At 36.2% G+C, this 24,374-nt stretch overlaps 1 protein-coding gene across 1 annotated transcript in view; it reads right to left on the minus strand.

Moving 5' to 3' along the window:
- The window catches only part of LOC145692677 (uncharacterized), a 1,521,027-nt gene that overhangs the window by 1,269,537 nt on the left and 227,116 nt on the right, over nt 1-24,374 (minus strand). Inside the window, exons 47-50 of the mRNA XM_081768059.1 lie at nt 21,042-21,104; nt 19,000-19,107; nt 16,117-16,188; nt 12,775-12,846 (exon numbers count right to left, since the gene is read on the minus strand). Of these exons, the coding sequence (XP_081624185.1) occupies nt 12,775-12,846; nt 16,117-16,188; nt 19,000-19,107; nt 21,042-21,104 (315 nt within the window). The remainder of the gene's footprint in view (nt 1-12,774; nt 12,847-16,116; nt 16,189-18,999; nt 19,108-21,041; nt 21,105-24,374) is intronic.

Here is a 24,374-nt window from a genome sequence, read left to right on the forward strand (position 1 = left end):
ATTACATCCACATGGGTATCAATGGTACGCTAGTCATCTAAGGAGAAATAGTAGAACTAAGTCTTGCCGCGCATCCACTAACAAATTTCGTCATCTCCAGGATTAATACGACTCTTAATAAAGGATACGTTTTCATTACATCCACATGGGTATCAATGGTACGCAAGTCATATAAGGAGAAATAGTAGAACTAAGTCTTTCCTTGAATCCACTAACAAATTTCATCATCTCCAGGATTAATACGACTCTTAATAAGGGATACGTTTTCATTACATCCACATGGGTATCAATGGTACGCTAGTCATCTAAGGAGAAATAGTAGAACTAAGTCTTGCCTCGCATCCACTAACAAATTTCATCATCTCTATGATTAATACGACCCTTAATAAGGGATACGTTTTCATTACATCCACATGGGTATCAATGGTACGCTAGTCATCTAAGGAGAAATAGTAGAACTAAGTCTTGCCTCGCATCCACTAACAAATTTCATCATCTCTATGATTAATACGACTCTTAATAAGGGATACGTTTTCATTACATCCACATGGGTATCAATGGTACGCTAGTCATCTAAGGAGAAATAGTAGAACTAAGTCTTGCCGCGCATCCACTAACAAATTTCGTCATCTCCAGGATTAATACGACTCTTAATAGAGGATACATTTTCATTACATCCACATGGATATCAATGGTACGCTAGTCATCTAAGGAGAAATAGTAGAACTAAGTCTTGCCTCGCATCCACTAACAAATTTCGTCATCTCCAGGATTAATACGACTCTTAATAAAGGATACGTTTTCATTACATCCACATGGGTATCAATGGTACGCTAGTCATCTAAGGAGAAATAGTAGAACTAAGTCTTGCCTCGCATCCACTAACAAATTTCATCATCTCTATGATTAATACGACTCTTAATAAGGGATACGTTTTCATTACATCCACATGGGTATCAATGGTACGCTAGTCATCTAAGGAGAAATAGTAGAATTAAGTCTTGCCTTGAATCCACTAACAAATTTCATCATCTCTATGATTAATACGACTCTTAATAAGGGATACGTTTTCATTACATCCACATGGGTATCAATGGTACGCTAGTCATCTAAGGAGAAATAGTAGAACTAAGTCTTGCCTTGAATCCACTAACAAATTTCATCATCTCCAGGATTAATACGACTCTTAATAAGGGATACGTTTTCATTACATCCACATGGGTATCAATGGTACGCTAGTCATCTAAGGAGAAATAGTAGAACTAAGTCTTGCCTCGCATCCACTAACAAATTTCATCATCTCTATGATTAATACGACCCTTAATAAGGGATACGTTTTCATTACATCCACATGGGTATCAATGGTACGCTAGTCATCTAAGGAGAAATAGTAGAACTAAGTCTTGCCTCGCATCCACTAACAAATTTCATCATCTCTATGATTAATACGACTCTTAATAAGGGATACGTTTTCATTACATCCACATGGGTATCAATGGTACGCTAGTCATCTAAGGAGAAATAGTAGAACTAAGTCTTGCCGCGCATCCACTAACAAATTTCGTCATCTCCAGGATTAATACGACTCTTAATAAAGGATACGTTTTCATTACATCCACATCGATATCAATGGTACGCTAGTCATCTAAGGAGAAATAGTAGAACTAAGTCTTGCCTTGAATCCACTAACAAATTTCATCATCTCCAGGATTAATACGACTCTTAATAAGGGATACGTTTTCATTACATCCACATGGGTATCAATGGTACGCTAGTCATCTAAGGAGAAATAGTAGAACTAAGTCTTGCCTTGAATCCACTAACAAATTTCATCATCTCCAGGATTAATACGACTCTTAATAAGGGATACGTTTTCATTACATCCACATGGGTATCAATGGTACGCTAGTCATCTAAGGAGAAATAGTAGAACTAAGTCTTGCCTCGCATCCACTAACAAATATCATCATCTCTATGATTAATACGACCCCTAATAAGGGATACGTTTTCATTACATCCACATGGGTATCAATGGTACGCTAGTCATCTAAGGAGAAATAGTAGAACTAAATCTTGCCTCGCATCCACTAACAAATTTCATCATCTCTATGATTAATACGACTCTTAATAAGGGATACGTTTTCATTACATCCACCTGGGTATCAATGGTACGCTAGTCATCTAAGGAGAAATAGTAGAACTAAGTCTTGCCGCGCATCCACTAACAAATTTCGTCATCTCCAGGATTAATACGACTCTTAATAAAGGATACGTTTTCATTACATCCACATGAATATCAATGGTACGCTAGTCATCTAAGGAGAAATAGTAGAACTAAGTCTTGCCTTGAATCCACTAACAAATTTCATCATCTCCAGGATTAATACGACTCTTAATAAGGGATACGTTTTCATTACATCCACATGGGTATCAATGGTACGCTAGTCATCTAAGGAGAAATAGTAGAACTAAGTCTTGCCTTGAATCCACTAACAAATTTCATCATCTCCAGGATTAATACGACTCTTAATAAAGGATACGTTTTCATTACATCCACATGGATATCAATGGTACGCTAGTCATCTAAGGAGAAATAGTAGAACTAAGTCTTGCCGCGCATCCACTAACAAATTTCGTCATCTCCAGGATTAATACGACTCTTAATAAAGGATACGTTTTCATTACATCCACATGGATATCAATGGTACGCTAGTCATCTAAGGAGAAATAGTAGAACTAAGTCTTGCCTCGCATCCACTAACAAATTTCATCATCTCTATGATTAATACGACCCTTAATAAGGGATACGTTTTCATTACATCCACATGGATATCAATGGTACGCTAGTCATCTAAGGAGAAATAGTAGAACTAAGTCTTGCCTTGAATCCACTAACAAATTTCATCATCTCCAGGATTAATACGACTCTTAATAAGGGATACGTTTTCATTACATCCACATGGGTATCAATGGTACGCTAGTCATCTAAGGAGAAATAGTAGAACTAAGTCTTGCCTTGAATCCACTAACAAATTTCATCATCTCCAGGATTAATACGACTCTTAATAAGGGATACGTTTTCATTACATCCACATGGGTATCAATGGTACGCTAGTCATCTAAGGAGAAATAGTAGAACTAAGTGTTGCCTCGCATCCACTAACAAATTTCATCATCTCTATGATTAATACGACCCTTAATAAGGGATACGTTTTCATTACATCCACATGGGTATCAATGGTACGCTAGTCATCTAAGGAGAAATAGTAGAACTAAGTCTTGCCTCGCATCCACTAATAAATTTCATCATCTCTATGATTAATACGACTCTTAATAAGGGATACGTTTTCATTACATCCACATGGGTATCAATGGTACGCTAGTCATCTAAGGAGAAATAGTAGAACTAAGTCTTGCCGCGCATCCACTAACAAATTTCGTCATCTCCAGGATTAATACGACTCTTAATAAAGGATACGTTTTCATTACATCCACATGGGTATCAATGGTACGCTAGTCATCTAAGGAGAAATAGTAGAACTAAGTCTTGCCTTGAATCCACTAACAAATTTCGTCATCTCTATGATTAATACGACTCTTAATAAAGGATACGTTTTCATTACATCCACATGGATATCAATGGTACGCTAGTAATCTAAGGAGAAATAGTAGAACTAAGTCTTGCCTTGAATCCACTAACAAATTTCATCATCTCCAGGATTAATACGACTCTTAATAAGGGATACGTTTTCATTACATCCACATGGGTATCAATGGTACGCTAGTCATCTAAGGAGAAATAGTAGAACTAAGTCTTGCCTCGCATCCACTAACAAATTTCATCATCTCTATGATTAATACGACCCTTAATAAGGGATACGTTTTCATTACATCCACATGGGTATCAATGGTACGCTAGTCATCTAAGGAGAAATAGTAGAACTAAGTCTTGCCTCGCATCCACTAACAAATTTCATCATCTCTATGATTAATACGACTCTTAATAAGGGATACGTTTTCATTACATCCACATGGGTATCAATGGTACGCTAGTCATCTAAGGAGAAATAGTAGAACTAAGTCTTGCCGCGCATCCACTAACAAATTTCGTCATCTCCAGGATTAATACGACTCTTAATAGAGGATACGTTTTCATTACATCCACATGGATATCAATGGTACGCTAGTCATCTAAGGAGAAATAGTAGAACTAAGTCTTGCCGCGCATCCACTAACAAATTTCGTCATCTCCAGGATTATTACGACTCTTAATAAAGGATACGTTTTCATTACATCCACATGGGTATCAATGGTACGCTAGTCATCTAAGGAGAAATAGTAGAACTAAGTCTTGCCTCGCATCCACTAACAAATTTCATCATCTCTATGATTAATACGACTCTTAATAAGGGATACGTTTTCATTACATCCACATGGGTATCAATGGTACGCTAGTCATCTAAGGAGAAATAGTAGAACTAAGTCTTGCCTTGAATCCACTAACAAATTTCATCATCTCTATGATTAATACGACTCTTAATAAGGGATACGTTTTCATTACATCCACATGGGTATCAATGGTACGCTAGTCATCTAAGGAGAAATAGTAGAACTAAGTCTTGCCGCGCATCCACTAACAAATTTCGTCATCTCCAGGATTAATACGACTCTTAATAAAGGATACGTTTTCATTACATCCACAGGGATACCAATGGTACGCTAGTCATCTAAGGAGAAATAGTAGAACTAAGTCTTGCCTTGAATCCACTAACAAATTTCATCATCTCCAGGATTAATACGACTCTTAATAAGGGATACGTTTTCATTACATCCACATGGGTATCAATGGTACGCTAGTCATCTAAGGAGAAATAGTAGAACTAAGTCTTGCCTTGAATCCACTAACAAATTTCATCATCTCCAGGATTAATACGACTCTTAATAAGGGATACGTTTTCATTACATCCACATGGGTATCAATGGTACGCTAGTCATCTAAGGAGAAATAGTAGAACTAAGTCTTGCCTCGCATCCACTAGCAAATTTCATCATCTCTATGATTAATACGACCCTTAATAAGGGATACGTTTTCATTACATCCACATGGGTATCAATGGTACGCTAGTCATCTAAGGAGAAATAGTAGAACTAAGTCTTGCCTCGCATCCACTAACAAATTTCATCATCTCTATGATTAATACGACTCTTAATAAGGGATACGTTTTCATTACATCCACATGGGTATCAATGGTACGCTAGTCATCTAAGGAGAAATAGTAGAACTAAGTCTTGCCTTGAATCCACTAACAAATTTCATCATCTCCAGGATTAATACGACTCTTAATAAGGGATACGTTTTCATTACATCCACATGGGTATCAATGGTACGCTAGTCATCTAAGGAGAAATAGTAGAACTAAGTCTTGCCTTGAATCCACTAACAAATTTCATCATCTCCAGGATTAATACGACTCTTAATAAGGGATACGTTTTCATTACATCCACATGGGTATCAATGGTACGCTAGTCATCTAAGGAGAAATAGTAGAACTAAGTCTTGCCTCGCATCCACTAACAAATTTCATCATCTCTATCATTAATACGACCCTTAATAAGGGATACGTTTTCATTACATCCACATGGGTATCAATGGTACGCTAGTCATCTAAGGAGAAATAGTAGAACTAAGTCTTGCCTCGCATCCACTAACAAATTTCATCATCTCTATGATTAATACGACTCTTAATAAGGGATACGTTTTCATTACATCCACATGGGTATCAATGGTACGCTAGTCATCTAAGGAGAAATAGTAGAACTAAGTCTTGCCGCGCATCCACTAACAAATTTCGTCATCTCCAAAATTAATACGACTCTTAATAAAGGATACGTTTTCATTACATCCACATGGATATCAATGGTACGCTAGTCATCTAAGGAGAAATAGTAGAACTAAGTCTTGCCTTGAATCCACTAACAAATTTCATCATCTCCAGAATTAATACGACTTTTAATAAGGGATACGTTTTCATTACATCCACATGGGTATCAATGGTACGCTAGTCATCTAAGGAGAAATAGTAGAACTAAGTCTTGCCTTGAATCCACTAACAAATTTCATCATCTCCAGGATTAATACGACTCTTAATAAGGGATACGTTTTCATTACATCCACATGGGTATCAATGGTACGCTAGTCATCTAAGGAGAAATAGTAGAACTAAGTCTTGCCTCGCATCCACTAACAAATTTCATCATCTCTATGATTAATACGACCCTTAATAAGGGATACGTTTTCATTACATCCACATGGGTATCAATGGTACGCTAGTCATCTAAGGAGAAATAGTAGAACTAAGTCTTGCCTCGCATCCACTAACAAATTTCATCATCTCTATGATTAATACGACTCTTAATAAGGGATACGTTTTCATTACATCCACATGGGTATCAATGGAACGCTAGTCATCTAAGGAGAAATAGTAGAACTAAGTCTTGCCGCGCATCCACTAACAAATTTCGTCATCTCCAGGATTAATACGACTCTTAATAAAGGATACGTTTTCATTACATCCACATGGGTATCAATGGTACGCTAGTCATCTAAGGAGAAATAGTAGAACTAAGTCTTGCCTTGAATCCACTAACAAATTTCATCATCTCCAGGATTAATACGACTCTTAATAAGGGATACGTTTTCATTACATCCACATGGGTATCAATGGTACGCTAGTCATCTAAGGAGAAATAGTAGAACTAAGTCTTGCCGCGCATCCACTAACAAATTTCGTCATCTCCAGGATTAATACGACTCTTGATAAAGGATACGTTTTCATTACATCCACATGGATATCAATGGTACGCTAGTCATCTAAGGAGAAATAGTAGAACTAAGTCTTGCCTTGAATCCACTAACAAATTTCATCATCTCCAGGATTAATACGACTCTTAATAAGGGATACGTTTTCATTACATCCACATGGGTATCAATGGTACGCTAGTCATCTAAGGAGAAATAGTAGAACTAAGTCTTGCCTCGCATCCACTAACAAATTTCATCATCTCTATGATTAATACGACCCTTAATAAGGGATACGTTTTCATTACATCCACATGGGTATCAATGGTACGCTAGTCATCTAAGGAGAAATAGTAGAACTAAGTCTTGCCTCGCATCCACTAACAAATTTCATCATCTCTATGATTAATACGACTCTTAATAAAGGATACGTTTTCATTACATCCACATGGGTATCAATGGTACGCTAGTCATCTAAGGAGAAATAGTAGAACTAAGTCTTGCCGCGCATCCACTAACAAATTTCGTCATCTCCAGGATTAATACGACTCTTAATAGAGGATACGTTTTCATTACATCCACATGGATATCAATGGTACGCTAGTCATCTAAGGAGAAATAGTAGAACTAAGTCTTGCCACGCATCCACTAACAAATTTCGTCATCTCCAGGATTAATACGACTCTTAATAAAGGATACGTTTTCATTACATCCACATGGGTATCAATGGTACGCTAGTCATCTAAGGAGAAATAGTAGAACTAAGTCTTGCCTCGCATCCACTAACAAATTTCATCATCTCTATGATTAATACGACTCTTAATAAGGGATACGTTTTCATTACATCCACATGGGTATCAATGGTACGCTAGTCATCTAAGGAGAAATAGTAGAACTAAGTCTTGCCGCGCATCCACTAACAAATTTCGTCATCTCCAGGATTAATACGACTCTTAATAAAGGATACGTTTTCATTACATCCACATGGATATCAATGGTACGCTAGTCATCTAAGGAGAAATAGTAGAACTAAGTCTTGCCGCGCATCCACTAACAAATTTCGTCATCTCCAGGATTAATACGACTCTTAATAAAGGATACGTTTTCATTACATCCACATGGATATCAATGGTACGCTAGTCATCTAAGGAGAAATAGTAGAACTAAGTCTTGCCTCGCATCCACTAACAAATTTCATCATCTCTATGATTAATACGACCCTTAATAAGGGATACGTTTTCATTACATCCACATGGGTATCAATGGTACGCTAGTCATCTAAGGAGAAATAGTAGAACTAAGTCTTGCCTCGCATCCACTAACAAATTTCATCATCTCTATGATTAATACGACTCTTAATAAGGGATACGTTTTCATTACATCCACATGGGTATCAATGGTACGCTAGTCATCTAAGGAGAAATAGTAGAACTAAGTCTTGCCGCGCATCCACTAACAAATTTCGTCATCTCCAGGATTAATACCACTCTTAATAAAGGATACGTTTTCATTACATCCACATGGATATCAATGGTACGCTAGTCATCTAAGGAGAAATAGTAGAACTATGTCTTGCCTTGAATCCACTAACAAATTTCATCATCTCCAGGATTAATACGACTCTTAATAAGGGATACGTTTTCATTACATCCACATGGGTATCAATGGTACGCTAGTCATCTAAGGAGAAATAGTAGAACTAAGTCTTGCCTTGAATCCACTAACAAATTTCATCATCTCTAGGATTAATACGACTCTTAATAAGGGATACGTTTTCATTACATCCACATGGGTATCAATGGTACGCTAGTCATCTAAGGAGAAATAGTAGAACTAAGTCTTGCCTCGCATCCACTAACAAATTTCATCATCTCTATGATTAATACGACCCTTAATAAGGGATACGTTTTCATTACATCCACATGGGTATCAATGGTACGCTAGTCATCTAAGGAGAAATAGTAGAACTAAGTCTTGCCTTGAATCCACTAACAAATTTCATCATCTCCAGGATTAATACGACTCTTAATAAGGGATACGTTTTCATTACATCCACATGGGTATCAATGGTACGCTAGTCATCTAAGGAGAAATAGTAGAACTAAGTCTTGCCTCGCATCCACTAACAAATTTCATCATCTCTATGATTAATATGACCCTTAATAAGGGATACGTTTTCATTACATCCACATGGGTATCAATGGTACGCTAGTCATCTAAGGAGAAATAGTAGAACTAAGTCTTGCCTTGAATCCACTAACAAATTTCATCATCTCCAGGATTAATACGACTCTTAATAAGGGATACGTTTTCATTACATCCACATGGGTATCAATGGTACGCTAGTCATCTAAGGAGAAATAGTAGAACTAAGTCTTGCCGCGCATCCACTAACAAATTTCGTCATCTCCAGGATTAATACGACTCTTAATAAAGGATACGTTTTCATTACATCCACATGGCTATCAATGGTACGCTAGTCATCTAAGGAGAAATAGTAGAACTAAGTCTTGCCGCGCATCCACTAACAAATTTCGTCATCTCCAGGATTAATACGACTCTTAATAAAGGATACGTTTTCATTACATCCACATGGATATCAATGGTACGCTAGTCATCTAAGGAGAAATAGTAGAACTAAGTCTTGCCTTGAATCCACTAACAAATTTCATCATCTCCAGGATTAATACGACTCTTAATAAGGGATACGTTTTCATTACATCCACATGGGTATCAATGGTACGCTAGTCATCTAAGGAGAAATAGTAGAACTAAGTCTTGCCGCGCATCCACTAACAAATTTCGTCATCTCCAGGATTAATACGACTCTTAATAATGGATACGTTTTCATTACATCCACATGGATATCAATGGTACGCTAGTCATCTAAGGAGAAATAGTAGAACTAAGTCTTGCCTTGAATCCACTAACAAATTTCATCATCTCCAGGATTAATACGACCCTTAATAAAGGATACGTTTTCATTACATCCAGATGGATATCACTGGTACGCTAGTCATCTAAGGAGAAATAGTAGAACTAAGTCTTGCCTCGCATCCACTAACAAATTTCATCATCTCTATGATTAATACGACCCTTAATAAGGGATACGTTTTCATTACATCCACATGGGTATCAATGGTACGCTAGTCATCTAAGGAGAAATAGTAGAACTAAGTCTTGCCTCGCATCCACTAACAAATTTCATCATCTCTATGATTAATACGACCCTTAATAAGGGATACGTTTTCATTACATCCACATGGGTATCAATGGTACGCTAGTCATCTAAGGAGAAATAGTAGAACTAAGTCTTGCCGCGCATCCACTAACAAATTTCATCATCTCTATGATTATTACGACCCTTAATAAGGGATACGTTTTCATTACATCCACATGGGTATCAATGGTACGCTAGTCATCTAAGGAGAAATAGTAGAACTATGTCTTGCCTCGCATCCACTAACAAATTTCATCATCTCTATGATTAATACGACCCTTAATAAGGGATACGTTTTCATTACATCCACATGGGTATCAATGGTACGCTAGTCATCTAAGGAGAAATAGTAGAACTAAGTCTTGCCTCGCATCCACTAACAAATTTCATCATCTCTATGATTAATACGACCCTTAATAAGGGATACGTTTTCATTACATCCACATGGGTATCAATGGTACGCTAGTCATCTAAGGAGAAATAGTAGAACTAAGTCTTGCCTCGCATCCACTAACAAATTTCATCATCTCTATGATTAATACGACCCTTAATAAGGGATACGTTTTCATTACATCCACATGGGTATCAATGGTACGCTAGTCATCTAAGGAGAAATAGTAGAACTAAGTCTTGCCTCGCATCCACTAACAAATTTCATCATCTCTATGATTAATACGACCCTTAATAAGGGATACGTTTTCATTACATCCACATGGGTATCAATGGTACGCTAGTCATCTAAGGAGAAATAGTAGAACTAAGTCTTGCCTCGCATCCACTAACAAATTTCATCGTCTCTATGATTAATACGACTCTTAATAAGGGATACGTTTTCATTACATCCACATGGGTATCAATGGTACGCTAGTCATCTAAGGAGAAATAGTAGAACTAAGTCTTGCCGCGCATCCACTAACAAATTTCGTCATCTCCAGGATTAATACGACTCTTAATGAAGGATACGTTTTCATTACATCCACATGGATATCAATGGTACGCTAGTCATCTAAGGAGAAATAGTAGAACTAAGTCTTGCCTTGCATCCACTAACAAATTTCATCATCTCCAGGCTTAATACGACCCTTAAGAAGGGATATATTTTCATTACATCCACATGGATGTTACAGGTACGCAAGGGGTTAAAATAAGGAAATTTGATGGGAACATACGCCTGCAACTTTTCTGACTGTATATCTCTTTTGAAAGTTTGTACCTAAACTCAAGCACATATCAGTTTATAAGCTCAAGTTTGGTTTCAAATATATATAATAGATTAGTTAATAACTAAGTTGACAATCGTTCTTTCACATAAAAAATGGAGCATCAAGTTCATGTATTTTCTTTATTAATCTTGACAAATAGTCACTTGTACGAGAACCTATTGATAATCGTAACAGTTGCATGAACTGTCGGGTTTGAGATGTGTAAGTGTTACTAACATTTCATTTTCTCTACATAAATCACTGTCTATACGTGTTCTCATATAATTCGACTAGATGATAATACAAATTATTTGTATCGCCGTTACTGACATACGGATACACAGTTATACGGATATTCGGATATATTATAGTTTGAATTTTCTTGAAAGCCATTGTTTGGCTCAACCAATGACTGTGAGTAAATTCATTTGTTGACATGATGTTCTTCCACGAAAACGAATGATTTTAATATTTTTGGCTAACGACTACTCTAAAGAAGACGAATAATAACATTAATGAAATAATTGATAGAATAATGATAATGGAAGAAGAAAGGACAAATCCGAAAGAAACCATGAACTGATGTTTTTCATGAGTTATTCTTAAAAATAATCTTCTAAGTCTTGAATTTCACACTAAAAAATCTTACAGATATTTAATTGATACTTTCATTGTAGCTCCTGTACCTCTACTAAACCACTATTATATCATAAACTGTAGAAATTCTGGGAAAATGTGTGATCTTCGTTTACTGTATTTTGCCTAGATCATGGGTAAAGGTGAGGGGGAACGCCAGAGGACGTCGTTTCTCCACTTTCTAAAAAAGTACAATGGGCAAAGATATGCATGCGGGACGGAGTGATGTCAAGGATCCACCTACCTTTTCAGATCCACTTTTACCCCTAGCCTAGATTACGTATGAGACGATGAATCGGAATATTTCTCGGTAAAAGAACAAGGCTGTGGAACTGGGTTATATGAGTAAAATAATAAGTATTATGTACTATGAAATGAAATAGGTATTTCGAGCACAAACATCAAAGAACCGAAGTACTCAGATAATTATAAATTTTTAGTATTCCGAAGCAAGAATGTACGAGAATCGGTCTTTAGATTTTTATAAAATTGGTTTCCCGAACAGAGACACGAGTAAATCCGAACCCTACCTGTGACAAAGTTGTCGCCCTTCAGAAAAGGAAAATTCGGAAACTGGACCGTTATAAAATTCTTATCACGAATGAGAATCCAAACTATATTTACGTCTTAAATCAGCATTTCCGTTTAGTTCCTGTTCCAAAATGCTAAGATAACGCACAATTTTACTGTCATTTAAAAAATTAAGTATAATCTTTCTAGAGATAATGGAAAAGCGAACATGACTAAAAACGAGACAATTCAGATAAACATTTACGTGCCAGAAAAAAGTTGACAAATTATTTGCAAATTCAATAACAAATTACAAATTTTACCACATCATTGTGATAAATGTTAATTTTTAAGTACAAAATTTTTCTTACATAGGTACATTTATATAACATAAATTATTTCCGTACCTGTACTCCTAGAAACTGAATTCCAAATTGCAGTCATTGCATGGAGGAAGAATTCTCTATCCTTTTCACTTCCTAAATAAAAGTAATGAAATGAAATATTAAAGAATTTCTTTTAACAAAAACACTATCCAAGAAACCACAAATGTAAAACGAGTGCTTTTTAGGTTATATATATATACTTCTGGTATCCTGAACAATAAAACTTATAATAAGATGTAAAATTCCATTGTACTAGTTAAAGTCTGCAGGAAATATCATTTTTATATAACACAAAATAATTCTGAAGTATATCAAATAACGAACGTTCGTTATTTTTAAGCGGTTGCCAAACTAATGAAGCTTCTGGGCTACCGTTCTAAATCCTACTCTGAGCTACCGACCAAAGGAACTATCAACTTCTTTTTTTTAAAAAAAAAAAAAAAACTTACATTTGTTTATTGCCTATGAACTTACATTTCTAGTAAAATATGAAATCAAAGTATCCAAGTTAGCAAATGTCTAATATAGTATACACAAGAAAAACATAACGTTTAGCAAATGTCTAATATACACACGAAAAACATAACGTTTAGCAAATGTCTAATATACACACGAAAAATATAACGTGCACAACCCCACGCATATACCTACGTACAATCAACTGTGAGATGAAGCTGACAATGCCAGTTGCGCAGGAGAAACAAGCAGTTGTTGTCGTCAACGCCCCCTGTCGTTAGCGTCAACTCAGTGGAGGAATCAAGGTTAGCCAATTGGAGCGTTAACACAATCTACCGAAAATGTCCCCGCTAGTTATTAGTAGCTCGCGATCGACGGTTTGGGGATCACTGATCTAGTACATAAAAAAGAAATTGATCATGAGGGTGATCGAATCACTAAGAAATGTCTCAACTATTTGAAATTAATTTTGGAATAGTTATCACCTACCTTGGACTGAGTGTTTATCATCACAATGGTTCACCTCTGGTGCATGGGATTCCGGGATCAAACTCTGTTCCCGCCAAGTGAACTTTGTGATGGACAAACACTGTATGCGTGAGTTTCATCGGGGTTCTCCTGTTTCCTCCCACTTTCTTCATTCCACCATTTCATTCGTTTCTCATGTTCACCGTCTCCTTTAGCCTAACCGGCATAATCGTGGGACGTAAAACTCAAAAGTTTAATTTTTTTCTTCTTTTAATTGAAAATTTCGATTTGCATTGATATCATCTTCTGCAACGCTAATGCTGCGTCATCGAACCCTTTGCTTTACATCTGCAATTAAAACAATAACTAAGGATGTGAAACAAAGGGTCTGGTGACGCAGCATAAACCGATGAAAATGTGATCTCCGGACGGATCGAAAATTTCAATTAAAAGGAGAAAATGAAGGTACAAGGTAAGTAACTCCTTCTGTCGTAACTAGAAGATGGACATCAAATCCGTAAAGTCGGTAAATGAAATTATTTATTAGGCGAACATCTGCGCTACTAACCGTAGGACACGGATTAGGAAGAATGCCTGCGAAATTAGCAATGAACCCACTTGTTCTTCTACCATAAAACTTTTCTTTAATGTTTGTTTAAGTTTAGCCTCCCTTTCCAGCAACGAGGCTAAAAGAGACATAGATCTACGCTCTATGCTCATATAGCAATTTTTCAGTTTACTTTTCTTGCCATTTTCAAAATTAATAACTAATAAGAAATTCATTACAAACATTGCACTATTAATCTCTTATGCAGTCAGTCAAAAATGTACTAATATATTGCTATTATCAAAATTAGAATTCGAACCACAATAAGAATAACTAAGTATTCCACCTACTGCTAGACATTTCATGACACTTGAATCTCTTTAATTTAATAATTATTGCTTTTGTACTTTAAGTTTGTGGATACTACGTTGATCAAAATGTTCCCGGAATCACCACTATGTGGCGCTCACAGTCATTTGATTTGACATTTTCAATTTTTTGTCAGTTGCCACACTTGTTAGTGATATTCCCTCCCACTTTGAACATCCTAGTTTGTCATTTGTGAGAGTGACGCAGTATTGCGTGCATCTATTTGGGTGCAAGTTTCGATTTTTGCAATGGAATTAATGCTGCAACAACGAAAGTGTGCGTCAAAAAATGTATTCAATGGCGCAAAGACCTTGGAATTGTTGGAAAAGTGTTTTGGCAATGACGCTCTAAAAAACAGCGGTTTACAAGCACTCAATGAGCAAAGACTGAAATAAACAAGTCGTTTTCAGTAGAAAAAGATATTGGTCACGGTTTTCATGGATTACAACGGTGTTGTACATAATGAATTTCTGCCAGAAAGGCATAGAGTCAACAAAGTGTGTTATTCGGGCATTATGAAGCGTTTGCGTGAAACAATTCGCCTAAAAAGAAAAGATCTCTGGACAAACAACTCGTGGGTTTTGCAGCATGACAACGCAGCGTCGCATTATCCGCAGATTTCTTACCAAATCGTAACGAATGCCATTCCCTAGCCACCGTATTCACCGGATTTAGCTGCGTGTGACTTTTTCCTTTTTTGATCGACTCAAGAAACCATTATGGGGAACACATTTCAGCAGCCAAGAGGAGACAATACGAAAATCGAATACGGCTCTGCTGGACATACCGAAAATTGAGTACCGCGAATCTTTTGAGCACTGAATCAAGCGCTTGCATAAGTACGTTGCAGTCGATGGTTATTACTTCGAAAAGAACAACATTAATTTTCAGGAATAAACTTGTATTTCTAATTTTATGAACAGTGGCGTAACTAAGGGCTTGGGGGCCATCCAGCAGACAACGTGGAATGGGGTCCCTTCTCTACGTCCTACATCACGATTTGGGGCCCCGTGATGGCTTCGGGCCCTCCCCGCAATGCCAGATCTGTGGGTCCCTTATTTACGCCCCTGTTTATGAATGAATTCCAGGAACTTCTTGATCAAGGTAGTATTACATCACTTCTGTAGAGATTAAACTTTTTTTATTACTGACTTTCCATTTCTATGACCTTTCTTGACCTTTTTCTTAACTAGTAGATACTCTGTCGTGCACCAACATCATCTTTGGGACAGATCTACCACTGCAGGTTTTCTCTGTGTCCTCATATAGATATACTGGAAAATGGTTGAATGCTTAAGGAACTCTTTTGAGAATGATGAATGGTATACGAAACCCGCTTTGAGTTAAAGAAATAAGATATAGACAGCTTTGCAATCGACTAGATATTTCATTATCACACTTTATAATGAACAATTTAAGTGTTAGAAAGATTTTAACATAATTTTGTTTCATGTAGACTGTATAAGGAATTTCAAATCTCCTAAACACTAGGTCAGAATAAATAATATTTAGAGGGTACTAACCTGTAGACAGAGTAGGTCCATCCCATATTTTGTTAATCTCAAGCATGAATTTTGACAACGCTTCATCTGCATCTGAGGAAAAAAAGTGTTCAGTCTTAATTTTATATTTTATTTTATTATATAATTTCCAATACATGTTTCTTATTTACAGCTAGTACTTAATCTTGCTTTAAAATAAGACTCCAGCAATACCTTAGTATCAGTTACTGAATGTTTAATACGGGGCCGCGGTGGCTCAGTGGTAGAGCGTTCACCTCTGGTGCTTGGGGTCCCGGGTTCGACCCCAGCCCCCGCCAAGTGAACTTTGTGGTGGACAAACACCGTGTGCGTGGGTTTTCTCGGGATTCTCCCGTTTCCTCCCACTTTCTTCATTCCACCATTTCATTCATTACTCATCATCATCGTCTCCTTTAGCCTAACCGGCATAACCGTGGGACGTAAAACTTTTTTTTTTTTTTTTTCAATGTTTAATACGAAAGTTGGTATGATTAGGACATACTTGACATATAACTTTTACATCAATTAATTGTATATTTCAGCACGTTTTCATTTAAAAGTTTAAGCAAAATATAGAAAATAATCCATAAACAATTCACATTTGATATCTTAAAATTACATTTGTTAACTGAAAAGAATTAAAATAACTACAATAAATGCTTCATTTCATTAATATAGATATTTGAATTTAAAGAAATTATAAAAACACACTAAGCAAAAGATTGGTCACGTACCAATAAATCCTCTTGTGGGAAAATCAAGCACTCTCCACACGTATCGGAACAAGCTAGTTCCGTCTCAATGGTAAGGTAACACGGATAAAAGCGGATGAGAGAAAAGGTGTCCAAAAAGGAATATATACAACAGAATAGATAAATATAACGTGAAGAATACTGAAATACTACAAGCAGAGCATAGTTCCAAAGAATGAGCTGCGTTGAGGGAAGCGCGACGTCTATGTTACGTCACAATTGCCAGATCCAAAATATACATCAAAAATAGGTAACCAGCTTCTATCAATATTGCCAAAATCCTGATTTAAAGCTGATTTATATTTATGAATAAAGAATGATTCTTTAATCTCTTGCCGTTGGTCTTTGTTTTTGCTGAACCTATCACATTAATCTGCTTTATACTGTGTTTATGTTGTTTTAAATGAAGTGCCAATCCCGACATGCCCTCTTCATGTGACTTTTTTGACTGTCTAATATGTTCTTTAATTCGCGTATTGACATTGCATTTCGTTTGAGCTATATATTTGGTCTAGGAATTAATTCGTGCGGTTTTACAAAAGATGGCGTAACTAGCTTATTGTCCCATAGTTTCGTTGATCCAAACATGCGTTGAAAACTACTGTCATTGAGCATCTTGTTTAGTATATGTCAGTTGCTTGAAGCGGAAACAACAACATTTTTTCTTCAACTGAAAATGGCGCATTGTGTGCCTGATAAAGTGTTTTTGCGGGGAGTTATTCTTCATTGCTTTAACATGAAGAAAAGTGCTACCACAAGTCATCATATTTTAGTGGAAGTGTTTGGTGACCATGCTCTAGCTGAGCGAACGTGTCAGAAGTGGTTTGCACGGTTTAAAGGTGGTGATTTCAGCTTGGAAGACCAAAAGCAATTCGGACAGCCAAAAGAATTTGAAGATGAAGAATTGAGAGCATTGCTTGATCAGGATTCGTGTCAAACGCAGGACGAACTTGCAGAAGCATTTAGAGTTGAGCAAACAACAGTTTCCAAACGTCTCAAAGCCATAGGAATGATTCAAAAGATGTCTTATTGGGTTTCACATGAATTGAAAAGAAAGACGTTGAAAGAAGAAAAACCGTTTGCGAATTGCTGCTTCAAAGACAGAAAAGGAAGTAATTTTTGCATCGAATTGTAACTGGTGATGAGAAGTGGATTCATTACAAGAATCCTAAACGAAAAAAGGCCTGGGTGAAGCAAGGTGAACCAGGTCCTTCACAACCGAAACGAGATATTCATTGTGCAAAGGTTATGCTGTATATATGGTGGGATTTGAAACGTGTGGTGTACTATGAACTTCTGAAACTTGGTGAAACTATTAATGGACACCGCTATCGACAACAATTAATGCGTTTGAAGCAAGCTCTGGCCTGAAAACGACCAGAATGGAATAACAGGCATAATAAACTTATTTATCAAGATGATAACGCTCGACCACATGTCGCAAAACCGGTCAAAACCTATTTGGAAAATGTCGGATGGAAAGTGTTACTCCACCCGCGATATTCACCAGACACTGCTCCGTCTGACTACTACTTGATCGATTGCATGAATAACGATTTGATTGGACAGCGGTTCACTTCTTCAGAAAATATCGAAAAATGGATCTTTGATTAGATTGCGTCAAAAGATGAGGAATTCTTTCGACACGGAATCCGTAAATTGCCTGAAAGATGGGAGAAAGTAGTGGCTAGCGATGGACAAATTTTTGTTAACGTATTCATTTACTTTGTTTTTGAAATAAAGCTTCAATTTTTATTAAAAACCGCACGAATTAATTCCTAGACCAAATATGAAGAATCACATTCGCATTAAGCACGATAAATTCCTGGCTTATTTACTGGATCAACAAAATAACTTTCAAATCCTGTAAGATGTTTTCCTAAACTTGTAGGGGGGGATACTGGAAGCAATCATGTTATGCTTTGCAAAAATACGGTAAATTTTTTCGGTAATTGTGGAAAGTAAGGGCTTTCTATTCATGTTTCTGCTTCCATGGGAATAGCTATCTTAGGGAGTTGCACGGATCTGGGTGTTTGATTAAACCTTGTGCAATTTATATTGGTAAGTAACCAATTTTTTGCTAATTTGAATCATCCTGTCATGCGCGTATTTAATTATAAAAACACACACTTACTTGGAAGTTGCTTTAGATTATACAAAATATTCGTCAAAGTACTAGCCAAGTTCTTCTGATTCTGTTCAGTCCACAATGTCGCTATTTCTTCTAATTGGTCCTTGGTTCCTATGAAAAAGAAAGAATAAAAGATATAAAGATTATATTGAGCATTTGCATACGATGAAACATATAACAAATGAAATATGTTAAGGAATCTAGTAACGGTTGCCTGTTCTATTACATGATACATAACAGTACCTGTATAACAATTCAAAAAGCATTACTACTTTATTTTATAGTGCTATTCAATGTACATTCAGCGACAAAAGTTATTTCTGTTTGGTAAAATTTATTTTGGAAATGACGCTGGTACGGCTGGAACATACAGTGGTGCTATTCATCCGGTTCGCACCGATTCGTTAGAAATGGTTGTTAAAATATTTCCAGTTCGCAGAACCGTTTGTTATACCCACACATGGCAGTAAATTTTATCCTGTTACCCAAGATCAGTAAATTTTAATTTAAGTATCTTTGTTTTTAGAAATCCTTGTAGCTACAAGGTTAAACATTGACCTCTCAGAACAAAGTATAAGCTTTATTTTTTTAATCTCAAATGCTCAGACATCAAGAATGAAAACTGGGATCACGTGAGTGTAGTGGTATACCCCTAATGGTTATTTATATTTGAAACGCATACATACCATTATCAACAATTGTTGATCTATTCCTGAATAAGGAACTTTTCAATTCTTTTTGACAAGCATCTATCTTGGATAAGTTCTTTCCAGTATATTCGCAGTACCACCTAATTTCGTCACACCACCTTGGATTCGGATGCTGTATAGATTTCTATTTGTCAATTGTGGTATTCAGTAAAAAAATTTGCTTTTCCCTACCTTCTATATTTTTTCTTCCTAAGAGAGTTATATCCATCTACTCTCTGTCCTTCTTTCTTTCTCTCTCCCTCTTTCAATATATATATATATAAATGAAAGAGAACCGGTTGTTAAAAATGAAATGAAATTTTAAGTTTTACGTCCCACGATTATGCGGGTTAGGCTAAAGAAGACGGTCCGGTTGTTAAAATATTAGAATAGCACCACTGCATACAACGGTGGTATGGCTTGAACATACAGAAAATTATATTCTTTTTTAATTTACTGAAAACTATGTTCAAATTGTACTTCAATTCTGAAGTTATTTACGAAATTAATTTCATCAAACGGAAACAACTTTTGTTGCTGATTGTACAAGAACTCTTGTAAAGAATTTTTAGAACTGTATTATATATGTTTTTGTAAGAAAAAGAAAACTCCAGGAAGAAATCAATTAACTATATAATTTGAAGACTATTTAAACACATTTGCTACCAAGGAAATTAAAACGAAACAATATTCTAGCTACAATACTAATGAATTAATATTTTAATATTATGTGATATCTCTTCGGTATATTACTGAGACAATTTAATCATCTTTTTTTGTAATATTTACTAAGTCTAACTAACTAAGAACACACATAGCTTAGAGTTTCTGAATGTTTAAAGAGTCAAGTCTGTATCGATCATTGCACGTAATTTTCAAATTCCGAGGATTAGCATTACGGTATATTAAAACAGCATCTAGTGTAAATATATATTTTCAACATGAATTTTAAAAAATCTCTCGCTTCACGTACTACAAGTTAGAACTTAAAAATTACTTAAGTATCACAAACCACAATAATCATAATGTTAATAAGAGAGCTGAAATTGTTAAGAAATGATACTCGATTTTTGATTTCACTTGATTTTAAGTTTGACGTCCTTTTCGGCAGCGAAGCTATGAGCATACGAGACATGGACTTACAGCTGAACGTGGGATCCCAACCACATGAGCTCACGCCGAGAATCGTCTCCGGTTCTCCCACGCCAAAGGCGCTAACTGCTTAACCATGAGGGAGCTCGGAAAGTAATGTCACTACATTTGAATTATGTACAAACTAAGTTCAATAAAGTACATAAACTAATTATCAAAAATAAATCTAATTGGGTCAATGATTTAAACATGAAAATGTCTTACCTCCTGGATATATTTGATAACTTTCCAATACGTCTCTTATTGATCTCTCCACAGCTGCTTGATCTATAAATGTAACAATAAAATGAGATCAGTTTTTAATCAAAGGAGATTTTCCTCATTAATTTGTGAATATAAAAAAAATCATCATTTCTAGCTTTGAGTCCAGAGAAGTATAAAATAAATAAATAAATAAAGCAAATCATGAACTTTGTCCAGAAACATACTTATTACTTTTGCTACATAATAATTAATACATAAATATTGCTTAATTACATTATTGGATACATATTAAATAATTGAAATGGCACATCCTTAAGCTGTCTTTTAAAATTAAATGCTAAGAGAAAATGTGTTAATTTTGCAGCGTACTTTTTCATATTTCTTGAGGGTTGGTTTGTTATAAAACCAATTAGAAAAGTTCCTAATGACAATATTGAAGTTTTATAATAGAAATACTTGAAATGAATACAGTAGAGTTATTAAATCTCGGCATTCGATAGCCTCGCAGTCCGAGTAACTCAGCCACACATTGGCAGAGTGAAAAAAACCCTCGCGCAGATTCGTTCAAGGTCATTGCCGGGTATTTTTCCTGAGGTCTGTCTTATAAGGTAAATTACGAGGGGGGACCCAAAAGAAACCGGATTGAATGAGCGCTGCCGTTCCTAGGCGTAGTAGAGAGTTCTCCTGCTAGGTGGGTCTAGTAGAGACCTTTCCACATCAGTTGGCCAAGCAGCGTCTGCGTAGGAGGTTAACGTTTGATCGTATTATTGTTTTTCTCAACAAATCTCGTTTGCAGCCTGCGAAATCGTTATGGCAGATTCAAAGGAAGAAGGAGTGTGTTTGCTTCTTACTTGGAAAATCGGAAACTCAAACTTACCAAATGCTTCAACAGGCTTTCAAGAAGCATACTATGAACGGCACACAATTTTTTGAGTGGTTTGGGCGCTTTAAGTGTGGTGAGACGAGTGTTGAAGATCATGCTCGTTCCGGGTTCTCCTCATCATTTCGAAACGACGAAAACATCGAACAAATCTGCCCCAAAATCAACGAGGATCGTCATTTCATGATCGATGATATTTCAAAACATTCAGCAGTGAGTTGGAGCTCGTGCCAGCGTGAGGTTTTGCAAATGAGAGATGTTGCCGCCTAGTTTGTTTCTCGCCTGCTCACATAGGATCAAATCATTTGTCTGAATTTGAGCCAGATTGAAAGTGATCCAAACTTTTTGACCGACATGATGACATTTTCCGAGAATTAAACAAAATCTAAAAGGAAAATGTTTTGATGGTGTAGAGGCTGTAAAAAGAACTTCGCAGAGCGCATTGGACGATGTAAAAGTTCCAAAGTTGCAGAGGTGCTTCAAACAGTGTGAAAGAAGATGGGAGAAATGAATCGCATTCCATGGAGAGTTCTTTGAAGGAAACTGAAAGAATTTTGTAAAAAAAATATAATAAATTATTTTTTTAGAACGAAAGTCTGGTTTCTTTTGGGTCCTCCCTCGTACTGTACAGTGTGTATTTATTAATTTTCATTTTCACGTATAGTAAAGGCTCTATGCGTTCATAAAGTACGTACTTTCCCTTTGTTTAAGGGTAATTGGCCAGTTTATTCTTTGTTGTATTCTTGAGCAATCAATACATACAAGTACAGTACCATATTTTCTAACGAAACACTCGTATTTTTTCTTTTTTAATTTCATTCAGATAACCCGGCATTTTGACAAATTCGGCCATCCTTCGGTCGGCATTAGGCCGAGTTTTCGGGATTCTACTGTATTCAACTGTTAAAAGATTCTTTAAGTTGAATCATTTGATTTAATACATACATCATTGAAGCTTCCAATGATAATAAACAAGCTTCCAACATTTGACAGGACACGCATTTTTATGTCTGTTTCTTCAGCGATTTCTTTCATAAAGTTATTAAAATAATAATGAAAATTAGTGCACCTTTTCGTAAGATTTTGATTTAATATTATTATTTGAGTTTCGAAAAATGAAATCTTTGAGTTTTACGTGCCACCTTTATGCCGGTTAGGCTGAAGGAGACGGTAATGATGAGTAATGACCCAAATGGTGGAATGAAGAAAGTGGGAGGAAACGGGAGAACCCCGAGAAAACCCACGCACACGGTGTTTGTCCACCACAAAGTTAACCTGGCGGGGGCTGGGATCGAACCCGGGACCCCACGCACCAGAGGTGAACGCTCTACCACTGAGCCGCCGCGACCCCTGTTTGAATTTCAAGTTACATAAGGCAAATTATGAAATCATTTCATCTTAAAGTCATCATCAGCGCCATCATGGTAAAATCTTCCCTAAAATTAATTCTAATAATTACTGAAGTAATTTAGATTACCAGAAATCCATATTTTCTATGAGAAATGATAATTAATCTTTCGCTGCTTGGGATTGAAATCCGTCTAAGGCAAACATGAACTTCCTTCATCTTAATAAAACATCCTCCAATTGCTTCTACTATGCATATATCATCCATATATAGGGTGTTTCAAAACAACACTGACAACGTTTGGGTGGGATTCCTGACACTAAGATAAGACAAAAAGTGTAGACCAAGCTGGCTGCACAAATACTTCCTTTCGAAGTTATAAGCTGCCAAAAACATGAAAATATGAACTTAGCTATAGCTATGGGACCTACAGTAGTCGGGTCAAGATTTCACTTAGGAACTAATATGTGCTTTATTCAAAAATGTGTTTCAGAATTCTGAGATATTTCCACAACAATTTTTATAGAGAGAGTTTGGTTACGGACATATAATTTGAAATAGTAGCCAACTACCTCTATAAAAATTGTTGAAGAAGTGCCGCAGGATTCTGAAACACACATTTTTGGATAGGGCACATATTAGTTCCTAAGTGAAGTCTTGACCCGACTATGGTAGATCCCATAGTTTTTGGAGCTATGGATATTTAAAGTTCATTTTCCATGTATCCTGTAGCCTATAACTCTAAAAGGAAGCATTTGTGCACCCAGGTTGGTCTATACGTTTTATCTTATCAGGAATCACCCCCCAAACGTTGTCGGTGTTGTTTTAAATACAATATTCTGTAGTCGAAGCACTATTAAATATTTTGATTAATCTATTTCACTATAACTATATTTATGTGTTAGAATAGAGGAGGAAGTGACAGACAAGAGTGCAATTTGGAAGGAAAGTTCGACAGGGATGAGGCTCTTTCCTATATTATTTAATATCTATCTAGAAGAGATAGTGAAAAAGAGGCTACAAAATGAAGAATGGCATTTCAGTAGGAGGTATAATGATTAAATATATACGGTATCCAGATAATATGGCGCTTGTTGCAGAATCA

The sequence above is a fragment of the Thermobia domestica genome, chromosome 8 (assembly GCF_964235325.1).
Source record: "Thermobia domestica chromosome 8, izTheDome1.hap1.1, whole genome shotgun sequence".
Classification (NCBI taxonomy): Eukaryota; Metazoa; Arthropoda; class Insecta; order Zygentoma; family Lepismatidae; genus Thermobia; species Thermobia domestica.